This window comes from Mandrillus leucophaeus, unplaced genomic scaffold (genome assembly GCF_000951045.1).
Source record: "Mandrillus leucophaeus isolate KB7577 unplaced genomic scaffold, Mleu.le_1.0 Scaffold1377, whole genome shotgun sequence".
NCBI classification, from domain to species: Eukaryota; Metazoa; Chordata; class Mammalia; order Primates; family Cercopithecidae; genus Mandrillus; species Mandrillus leucophaeus.
In genome coordinates this window covers 240,212-252,467 of record NW_012101340.1, presented here as the reverse complement: position 1 = coordinate 252,467, position 12,256 = coordinate 240,212, and the positions used below count along the sequence as shown (strand labels likewise).

At 34.5% G+C, this 12,256-nt stretch overlaps 1 protein-coding gene across 1 annotated transcript in view; it reads left to right on the top strand.

Annotated features, from left to right (window-relative positions):
- The window catches only part of CCDC141 (coiled-coil domain containing 141), a 212,763-nt gene that overhangs the window by 59,209 nt on the left and 141,298 nt on the right, over positions 1-12,256 (top strand). Inside the window, exons 3-4 of the mRNA XM_011973440.1 lie at positions 5,695-5,886; positions 9,204-9,312. Coding sequence (XP_011828830.1) covers positions 5,695-5,886; positions 9,204-9,312 — 301 coding nt within the window. The remainder of the gene's footprint in view (positions 1-5,694; positions 5,887-9,203; positions 9,313-12,256) is intronic.

The window sequence follows — 12,256 nt, the reverse complement described above, 5'->3', positions numbered from 1 at the left end:
TATCAATACTCCCTCATATGGGTAAAGTACGTTTTGTTCATCCATTCACCAGTAAATGTATACTTGGGTTGTTTCTGTCTTTTGGCTATTGTGAATACTGCTGCTGTTAATATGCATGTCCATGCTTTTGTGTGGACATATGCTTTTACTTCCTGTGGATATATGCCTAGGAGCGTAATTGCTTGGTCATATGGTAATTCTATGTTTGACTTTTTGAGGAAATGCCAATATGTTTTTTTAAAGCAGCTGTACCATTTTATATTATCATCAACTATGTACATGGATTCCAATTTTCTCCATGTTCTTGTCAACACTTGTTATTTTCCTTTTTTTTTTGAGATGGAGTTTCACTCTTGTTGCCCAGGCTGGAGTGCAATGGCGCAATCTCGGCTCACTGTAACCTCTGCCTCCCAGGTTCAAGTGATTCTCCTGCCTTAGACTCTTGAGTAGCTGGAATTACAGGCATGTGCTATCATGCCCGGCTAATTTTGTATTTTTAGTAGAGATGGGAATTCTCCATGTTGGTCAGGCTGGTCGTGAACTCTCGATCTCAGGTGATCTGCCTGCCTCAGCCTCCCAAAGTGCTGGGATTACAGGTGTGAGCCACTGTGCCCAGCTTCCTTTTTTTTTAAGGTTATAGCTATCCTAGTGGGTGTGAAGTGACATCTCGTTGTGCTTTTGATTTGCATTTTTCTAAGACTAATCATTTGAGCATCTTTGTGTGCACTTGTTTGCCACTTATATATCTTTGTTGGAGAAATGTCTTTTCAAGTCCTTTGCCCGTTTTATGACTGTATTGTTGTCCTTTCTATCGTTTTATTTATTTATTTATTTATTTATTTATTTATTTATTTAATTTTTTGAGACAGAGTCTTGCTGTCTCACCCAGGCTGGAGTGCAGTGGTGTGATCTCGGCTCACTGCAACCTCCGCTTCCTGGGCTCAAGCAATTCTCCTGCCTCAGCCTCCTGAGTAACTAGGATTACAGGTGCCCACCACCACACCTGGCTAATTTTTGTATTTTTAGTAGAGATGGAGTTTCATTATGTTGGCCAGGCTGGTCTCGAACTCCTGACCTCAAGTGACCTGCCCACCTCGGCCTCCCAAAGAGCTGGGATTACAGGCCTGAGCCACTGTGCCCGCCCCTTTCTATTGTTAAGTTGAAAGAGCTCTTTATATATTCTGGATACTAGATGCTTATCAGATACATAATTTGCAAACATTTTCTCCCATTCTAAGGATTTTCTTTTTACTTATTTGATAATGTCCTTTGTACACAAAAGTCTTAATTTTGATGAAGTCCAATTTATCTGTTTGTTGTTGTTGTTGCTTATGCTACTGGTGTCATATCTAAAAAACTATTGCCAAATTCAAGGTGATGAAAATTTACTTATAAAATTCTTCTAAAAATTTCTTAGTTTTAGCTTTTACATTGAGATCACTGATACATTTTGAGTTAATTTTTATATGGCATGAGAGGTAAGAATTCAATTTTATTCTTTTACATGTGAATATCTAGTTGTTCTAGCTCCACTAGCTTAAGAGACTATTCTTTCCTAATTGAATGGTCCTGGCATCATTGTTGAAAATCAATTGTCCATAGACATATAGGTATATTTCTGAACTCTCAATTCTAGGCCATTGCCCTATATGTCTATCCTTGTGTCAATACACTGTTTTTGATTACTGTTGCTTTGTAGTAAGTTTTGAAATTTAGAAGTGTGAGTCCTCCAAATTTGTTCTTTTTCAATATTGTTTTGATTATTATGATCCCCTTACAAGTCCATATAAATATGAGGATTATCTCTTCAATTTCTGTCAAAAAGCCTGTGAAATTTTTATATTGATTACATTGAATCTGTGGATTACTTTAGATAGTATTGCTTTTTAGCAACATTGTCTTCCAACTCATAAACATGGGTTCTCTTTTCATTTATTTAGGTCTTCTTCAATTTCTTTCAGTAATGATTTTTAGTTTTCAATGTGCAAGTCTTTCACCTCCTTGGTTAAACGTATTCCTAGGTATTTGATTCTTTCTGATGCTCTTGTAAATGGAATTCTTGATTTCCTTTTTAGACTGTTCATTTCTTTATAAAGAAACACAACTGATTTTTGTGTGTGTTGATCTCATACTCTGTAACTTTGCTGAATTTATTAAGTAGCTTTAGCATCATTTCTTCTTTAAACATTTGGTAGAATTCACAGTGTAGTCACCTGGGCCTAGTGCTTTCTTATTTGGAAGGTTGTTAATTATTGATTTAATTTTTTAATAGATATAGACTTGTTCAGATTACCTATGTTTTCTTGTGTGAGTTTTGGTAGATTGTGTCTTTCAAGGAATTTGTCCATTTCATCTCAGTTATCAAATTTGTGGGCATAGAGCCACTTATAGTATTCCTTTTTATCTTTTTAATGTCCATGGGATCAGTAGTTGTGGCCCCTCTTTCATTTCCAATATTAGTAGTTTGTTTCTTTTCTCTTTCTTTCTTGATTAGCCTGAGTAGAGATTTATCAATTTTATTGATCTTTTTCTAGAACTCGTTTTTGCTTTCATTGATTTTCTCTGTTGTTTTCATTTCATTGATTCCTCCTCTAATTGTTATTATTTTCTTCTGTTTACTTAAGCTTTAATTTACTCTCTTTCTCTAGTTCCTATGGTGAAAACTCAGAATATTGATTTTAGGTCTTTTTTCATTTCATATATATGTATATATTCAACGCTATACAATTTTCTTTAAGCACTACTATTGTGGCATCTTAAAAATTTTGATACATCGTATTTTCATTTTCTCATTTAGTTCAAAATATTTATATTTCCCTGAGACTTCTTTGACCCATGTGTTATTTAAAAGTGTATTGTTTAATATTAAAATATTGTGGTATTTTTGGTTATATTTCTGTTATTGATATGTAGTTTAATTCTTTTGTGGTCTGAGAGTACATTTGTATGATTTCTGTTTTTAAAAATTTGTTAAGGTATGTTTTATGGCCCAGGATATGGCCTATCTTGATGAATGTTCCATGTAAGCCTGAGAGGAAGTATGTTATGCATTGTTGGAGGAATTATTGTATAAATGGCAATTAGATCAAGTTGACTGATGGTGCTGTTCAGTTCATCTATATACTTAATAATTTTCAGTCTGCTGGATATAATGATTACTGATAGAAGGATGTTGAAGTCTCTATTATAGTATATTTATCTATTTTTCCATGCAGTTCTATTAATTTTTGCCTCATATATTTTGACTCTCTGTTGTTAGGCTCATACACATTTAGAATTGTCATGCCTTCTTGTAGATTGACTCCTTTATTATTATGTGACACCCATCTTAATCTCAAATAATATTCCTTGCTCTAAAATATTATCTGTCTAGAATTAACATAGCTACTCCATCTTTCTTTAGATTAGTGTTAGCATGGTACATCTTTCTCCATCCATTTACTTTATTTTCCACCCAGCTTTATTGAGTTATAATTGACAACTAAAAATTGTATACACCTAAGTTATACAATATGATGTTTTAAGGTATGTATACGTTGCAAAATAATTAACACATGTTAAATTAATTGAGTTAATTGACATATCACCTCACATTGTTACTCCACTTCATTTACTTTTAATGCACTTCTGCCTTTATATTTGGAGTAGGTTTCTTGTGGACAATATACAGTTGAGTCTTATTATTCTTATCCACTCTAATAGTCTCTGCTGAATCCAGGAGGGGTTGAGCAAGGGCATGTAAAAATATCTCAAAGCTTTTCTACCATTTTTAAGTCACCTTTTTCTTGCTTCAGCCTTTGTTTGGTGGCTGTAAATCTTTGACTACTTTCCAGAGTTCTAACAAAAATAAGACAGTTTTTGCCTGTGTTTTTGTTTGTTTGTTTGTTTGTTTCTGAGGCAGAGGCTCGCTCTGTCACCCAGGCTGGAGTGCAGTGGCACTATCTCAGCTCACTGCAAGCTCCGCCTCCCAGGGTCACGCCATTCTCCGGCCTCAGCCTCCCGAGTAGCTGGGACTACAGGCGCCCGCCGCCACGCTCAGCTAATTTTTTTGCATTTTTAGTAGAGACGGGGGTTTCACCATGTTAGCCAGGATGGTCTCAATCTCCTGACCTTGTGATCCGCCCGCCTCAACCTCCCAGCGTTTTCTGATGTTTCTCTACAGGAATGGTCACTTGGAGCTATCTACTCTCCCATTTTTATTGACATCTGTCAGCTGTTTTAATATTTCATTGGCTTTTTAATTAATCAACTTAAAAATCAATTCTAATATTTTAATCTAAACTGCTAATTTCTGATTTTGTATTAAATCAGTTTATCCCCCTTAATTTGTTGTTTTATTTATTTTTTAAATAATTTAGAGCTAGATGTTGAGATAATTTGTTTTCTTTCTTTGTTTAAGTTGTCTAATACTATGTATTTAACTTGAGCATAAGGTTAGCTGTATATTTAAAATTTTAAAATGTAGTAGCCTTATTATTATTTTTAAAAACAGTCTATAATTGTAGTTCTTATTCTCTGTTCATCTGATGTAAGACTGCTTATATCTACTTGAAATATTTCAGTGCCACAGATACAAAGGTTCATGAGTGTCCTTACTGTGGATTGCACTATTTATCATTATAAATGCCATTTTTAAGCATCAGTGATTTTAGTTTTGATTCTAATTTGTTCAATATTATAGTCCTGCTTTCTCTTGTCTGTCTTTGCCTGATATATCTCATCTCTTTATTTTCAAAAAGTATTTCTTTTTAGGGACACTCTAGGAAACACAAATTGGTTGAATTTTGCTGCCTTTTTTTCTCAGTCTGATAGCGTTTGTCTTTTTGTTTAAAAAGTTAGCTCATCCACTTTTTTTGTGTTAATTGATATTTAATTATGTACTTGTCATTATGTTTGTGTGTGTGTGTGTGTGCGTGTGTCCTTATGAACCTGCTCTTATTTCTTTTGTTTTCTTTGTTGTATTTTTCTTTATCACATTTTTAAGTTCCTTTTTATGTTGATATTTTAGAATTTATTCATACTATTTTAGTCTACTGTACTCTTTAAAAATTATGCCTTTGTTTTGGTGCTAACTTCAAGAATTATATGGAACTTATTAAATCCTCCTATCCCTGAATGAGATAATTATGTAAGCACATGTTCCTTTTCATTTTTCGTATTTTGTTTAAACAGTAGATAATGTTGGCTATAGATATCTTAAATTTTAAATTATGACTATTCTGTTTTAAAAATCTACTCTTAATATTTACATTAAGCGTCATAGTCATATTAACAACTAATGACAATTATTTGCAATAAACAGTAAGCTTTACTGGGCTTGTTTCTCACAACCTTTATTCTTGATCATTCTTCTAGGTGTGTTCTTATTACTTTTCTTATTTTTTTTGGAACTGTGAGATTAACATAATATTCTATACCCCTTGGGAATGTAGACATGTGTCTTTGACAGATGTCAGCAGTGTTTGGACAGTGTTTAAATGTGAATCCCTTTAGCCTGGCCATGCTTCCTGGCTCACCTCAATCCTGATCGTTCCTTCCTTCCTATTTGATATACTTTCTTGTATAACAGTTTGTGTTCATAAATTATCTTTCCTAGACCACATACAATTTCTAATATCCAAGTGTTTAAAATGTGATCCTGTATTCTTACATTGAGTTAACATCCTGCCTTATGCCTTTTTCTTTTGTACTTAGGCTTTGGAAGATCGGGTATGGGAACTCTTGCAGGAAGCAGACAAGACAGCTGAAGAGAACAAGGATCAGAGTCAGGTCTACGACGCCATGGCCGAGACTCTGGGTGAAGCATGGGCAGCCCTGGTGTCCATGCTTGAAAGAAGAATGGAGCTCCTTAGGTTGACTTCTGAATTTTTTGAAAATGCCTTGGAGGTTTGTGCTTTAAAAAACTTCTCCCTTCCCCACATCAGAGCAAATTAATAGCACTCCTGAAAATGTTTGTTTTTCCACAAATAGACATTGCAAGCAGTTAAAAAAAAAATGGCAGAATAACCAAGACATACATAGACAATATATTTATTTTTTGATTGTCAATACATAAAATTATTACTATTTTAAGAGTAGGTCTTCAAACAAAAACAAAGTACAGTTAAGTAACTAGAATTTGGTAAAATATTAAGTAATAATGGGAATGCTCATAAGTCATTATGATTATTTCCCTCTATAGAAGGCAGTAATACAATTACTAAATCAAACAATTACCCTGATTGTAGGATTACTAAGAAATGCTGGTCTAGAGTGTTGTTCTTGGCTAAAAGTTGGAGAATAAAATTTCCTTTTGCTGCCTATGTTTTAAAAAGATAATTATAGAATATTCCATAGGATATTTGATTCATAAATATAGCATTTTCTGAGTGCTTTCCTAAGGCATATAGTTGATTTTCCATAGTTTGAACACCTTACAATACAAGAGAAGGAAAAAGTCCTTCTGGACCTAAGAAGGTCATGTATCCATGTGAGTTTTCTCGAATTCTACAATTTTTTGAGGTTTCTCATTTCAAAATGTTAGTTTCAAAGAACATTATCAAAAGAGGTATTATATTTGGTATAAGACAGTTATTGGAAATTTCACTTTTAACTTCTCTGTCAAGTGGCAGCCCATTCATTTTGATGTGAGAGCACTGCTTCATTATGATAAAGCACTAGCTTTGAAAAATATGACATTTCTAAACTAAAAATTCAGTACTTAAATCCAAAATAATGAAGGAAAGAAGATTAGTAATGGAACCTAAAAATTGGAGTAGGCAATCTCATGCATCATGAACTTGTTTAAAAGCAAAAGGGAGGAATGAAAACCTTATTATAACTTTCAAGGCTTGTTTTTCACAGTTTGAACACTGAAGTTTAACTCATTTCAGAGACCATCTTGGAAGAAGTTTCATACACAATCTTTCTTCCCTGAAAATAAATAAAACAGCTGAAATATACCTACAGACGCCAAATTATGGATATATCTGACTCATTCTATCTTAGTAAGTAGGGTACAGGTGTCAACTGTCCTTGAAACTCATCTGTTTTGAGTCCAGGACATTTTCTTCTTTTTCTAGCGTTAGAGCAATATTTGTTTCTCATTGTGCTTTAGTGTTAATGCTAGCTTATCTTCTCCATGATGAGTAAATTACTTTCCAATATAACATGAAGTAAAAGGAAATAGCAGGCCAAACCATGATTCAACCCAACACTGTTATTCTTACACTTGCATGAGCTTTTATTGCTTCTAGTGAAAAGACTAATTATTACTTGTATTATCCCATTTCCAATTTTGTGAATCACTTCATATTAAACTGAAGACAAACTGCTATATGATCCTTATGCCCCCTTTGTATGCCAAAGCCATTTCTTTAGTGATAAAAGAGTGTGGAGAAAGGAAAATACCGATAAAAGTAAACAGAACTTTAGGGAAGCTTTTTTCTGAGTAAAGCATTGTTTGCTTATTGGTTTATTTTTAATTTGATAACAAACTGAAATATAAATATAAGTTAAACAGTGACCCTGGAACTTTTTGTAATGTTCTGCAGGTAACAAACAAACCACCTACTAGGATTTTTTTTCTTTTTGAAGATTCTCTTTCAATAATATTTTAAAAATCAGTTATTAGAAATTGAGTGAATTAGAGATGTAAATGATGTGGATATTGACTCCCTTATTGAATTATGTGCATGCAGAGGTTTTTGAGAAATTAAAAATTAATAATGATTGCATGGTTGATCATTATTACAAGATTATTTCAGGCTCACTCACAGACATAACTATCAGTTGGGTTATTCTCACCTCAAACACTGTGCTATAATTTAGAAACACCGCCCCTGAGTGGCAGCAGCAGACGTCCATCAGGTTGTTCTGATAGGATAACAGAGGCCTGCCTTGCATTTCCAAAACATGTCCCATGCTCTTCAGTCTCTCTCTCGTCATTCCATTTCATTTATAATTGGATTTCATATGGCTGTTGTAATAAACTACAGTCGATTGTGTTAATCAAATAGTTACATTAAAATATTAAGAATCCCCAGATTCAAAGATGATAGTTTGGAGAAGACTTGAAACACAAGATAAGTAACATCGCAAGCTTCTGTGTCTTTTACACTGATACTTTTCCTTAATTAGTTTATTCTAAACCTAATCCAAAGGTGAATATATTGAAATGCTCATATAAATTGTGATAATTACTATTGAATCTTAGTGCTAAAACAAGCCAGCTATTTGTCTACCACTATAGACATACTGTGACAGGATAACCAAATGCATTTTGCCGTCTTCTAAAATTTATTTCTAAGATGATTTTCCTGAGCATTTTAACATCACGTTAATTATCTCTCTCAATTTCCCACTGCCTCTATGGAGAAAAAGAAAAAGAGAGACCAGTCATGTTCCTCACCATTTAGAGTGTGAAATTGCTGTGCATTTTCCTTGAAAGAGACGATAAATTTCTCACTTGTCATTCTCGCTCCATCTAATCTCATTTTATTTATAGATGTAATGCATACAAATTACTGATAAAAATGCAAACAGAATTACAAATTATAGATTCAAATATTAAAATTTTACCTTCTCTTGCTCATCCTTAATTTCATTTCTTCTCATTAAGTCACCATTTGGTATGTATTTTTTCAGACCGCTTTCTATACAAATATATATATAGGATTAGATATGGATTAGACTATGTATTATTTGGAAACTTGCATATTTCACTGCTAAGTTCAATTATAGAGGGAAAAAATAACTATACTTCAACTTTCTCTCTAAGTGAGTTCTTAAGCTACATTTACTTGTAAATGTGTAGATTACTTTCTAGTTAACCTCTTCCTGGTTTCCCTTAGCTAACTATCTGCTTATTAAGTGCCTTAGAATGTTGAAAGTGACTGTATACATAGGACATTATAATTTTGTTTGAAAAATTTGATAGGCATTTGGACAGTAAACAGGTTAGTTTATTTCAGCATACAAAATTAGGTATGAAAGGAGAAGAAAGTTCTTACCAATGACACTTTGTAAATTGACCACATGCAAACACACACCCTCATACAAACACCGTAAGCCAACACACACTCACACAAACACATACAAACATATACCCTTGCACAAACACACATCCTCAGTTGGGCTACTAATTTATGAAAAACATCTACAGGTAACTAACAATGGCACATTAATTTTTATACAAATGTCTTTCCTCTGTATTTCTATTGTAGTTTGCTATTAAAATAGACCAAGCTGAAGATTTCCTCCAGAATACTCATGAGTTTGAGAATGCTGAGTCCTTAAAATCACTTCTTCAGCTTCATGAACATCATACTAAAGGCAAGAAATACGTTTATTTATCGCAGAAGTGTTTAGAGGTTTTAAAAGATGTTAATGTGAGAATGCTTATGTATGACAGTGTATTTGAAATTTATCTATTTATGTATACCTCAGCTTGTTCTAAGGAAAGTTAAATAAAGCTTCATTTTTAGTCATCTTCTGAAAGAAAGAAGTAGTTGTAGATATGCTGAGAGGATGGTAGAGGACATGCCTCCAGGAGATTCTATTTGGTCTGCTAGAGTTTAGCTCCTGAGGACAGAGGCCATTTCTTCCTTGTTCATCCTTTTGCCCTTAGCATCTAGCAAGGTTCCTGGCCACATGGTAGATCCTCAAGAAATGTTCTTAGTTGAATAAATCATTGAATTCAGTGAATGTTCCTTCTAAGGGTCAATCAATGAAGGTCATTCTTTAAAAAGCAGGTCTGGATCAGCAAAATTCCTCTTTCACTATTGCCATTAAAAATGGAATAGTGAATTTTTCCAGATGAAAATCTAATAAAACACTCTACAAAAAGATTTTCAATTCCCTTTGAACAACTAGAAAAACAGTCTAGTTGTTAACCAACAATTTGTATGCCAAGGCTTTCTACAAGAATTTGGTGTGGGCCAGGAGTGGAGTAGGGAACGCATTTGTAGAAAAGTAGTAGTTAACCTGTCATCTTTTGCTGTGGAAAGAGGTTAGATAAATAGATAGAAACAACCATTTCCTTTCTGCCTAATATGTCTTCTAGTTTTACTGCCAGATAGAACAGGGGCTGGATGGAAAGACTTCCTGAATTCATTTGTCACAGTTCTAACTTGACTTCCAGCTCCACCAGCCTGTCATTCTGGACTTTAAAAAACCAAAAGGTGTTTTAAAGTCACAAATAGATTGAGTGTTTATATTACCCTTCAAAAGACTCTAGACAATAGATCATTATGATAAATTACTTATCACAACTTTCTAAAACTCAAAGATTAATGGACTCAATCTTTTCTATGTAAGATTAAAGGACTTAATCTTTCCTATGTAAATTCTTATGAGATCCTACCAAATACGTATATATAATTTCCACTGATTATTGTTCTATAGGACCTATCACTAATAGGGATTATAAAAAGCATCAAAAGCTTGTGCTTTAAAGCAACAGTTGCCTATTATTATACAGCAGTAGTAATCTAGCTAGGTCCAAAGGAAATGAGTAGAATCACGTGAAATTCCTGTTAGGAGACTAGAAGGTAACAGATGGGTTCTGTGGTCTCAGTTCACTCTTCTTTCAACCAACATGATCATCACACAGCAGTTTTACCTCCAGAAACCTGACAGTGACAGATGCTATTGTTGAAGAGTTTCAATACTGAAGCAATCAAATGAAAGCATTCTCCGGAGGGACGGGGGACTTGTAGAAGTAGGGGCTTTTCCATAAATATTTGGGAATGGAGCTAGCAGGGGAATGTAGCCTTAATGCTGTTTTGTTGTTGCTACTGCTGTTGGCTCCTTCAGAGCTCCTAGGATCTGCGGCACCGTGGGCCAGTTTACATCAGGGACGTGCTGCTTTGTTTGCACTTCTTTGGCATCCAGCTGACAGTGAAACTGATGTCTTGCTTTTCGGGGGTACAGCCTTCGAGAGTCCACTGGGTCTCCTTAGTCCGAAGAGATGGATAGAAATGCTAGTGGAAGACAGGAAACATAGGTTATTTTTGTGATGAAAAAATATTCTTCCATCTTGATGACATATTTATTGTGAGAGTTCGTGCCCTTCTGTGTGATACTTGAAGCACAGAGATGACAGAAAACTCTGGTCAGGACACTTCTTCCCAGTTCATATGCCCAGTGGTGGCTTCAAGGGCTTTTGTTTTCATAAAACAAAAAAATGAGAGTTGATGCAATTTATTAACCAACTACTTCCGTGGGATATGATTAAGATTAGCGGATTTGAAATGCTTATTAAAGGGTGAAATTCTGATTTTTTAGTTAAGGGCTTCATATCTATTATCTTTAAATTTAAGCAATAAAATATGTCTGTAAGTGCAGCTAGCCATTCTAGTAAGTTTCTGAGATGTTGATCGGTTGAGTAGTATAAAACATGAGTGTCAGGGTGACAAAAGCTGGAAAAACTGTAATCAAACTTACCCCTAATAGTCACTTTATTTCAATTAGCTTCACCTATGCTTTCTCCTTATTCCGCAATGCTAAGGTTCTCTACTATGTAAGAAATGTATTCTTTAACACTATGGAAGTCAGAACCAGGATTAATGGGTTGAAGTTTCTGCCCTCTGGGATGTTTCAGAATAAGTTGGTTCCCTCTACTACATAACAATCCTTGAAATAGAAGGAATAATATACCTTTTTCCAGTCTTCTCTCCTTGGGGTTAAAATTACCTAGTTAAAGTCTTCCAGCAAATATGGTTTCCAGATTACTTACTGGCCTAGTTGCCCTCAATCAAAGAACACATAATTAAACACTGTTTTCTGAATCCATAACCTGGTGAGAAATCCAGGGCCATGTGTCAGGGGAGTACATGGCCCTTTTCCTCAGGAAGCCTGCAGTTTATCAGGACATGTGCATATTCCTTGGTAACTCCCTCTGTACTTCCTGTGGGTACTTCAGTACATCACCTCACACACTGTGTAGTAATGATTTATTTTCTTATTTATCTTCATCATCAGGTTGTGAGACCCTAGATCTCCGAAGCTGAGAATAGTGTGCAACCTGAAGTATATTCGTTCAGTGTTATTTGTGTATAATTCCAATGTATGACATGGCAGAATGATACAAAAGTGAGCAACACACAAGGTGCCATAGGGACATTAAGGAGAAGAAAATTTACTCTAAGCTCCAAAGAATGACAACTGCACCCTCCAGTTTTCTAAGGGTCTTCTTAAAATGAATGTAAGAACTGAGAAGCTGCATCACAGGAGGGATCATATTACTTCTTTTTTCTTCTTGGATGTTGTATATATC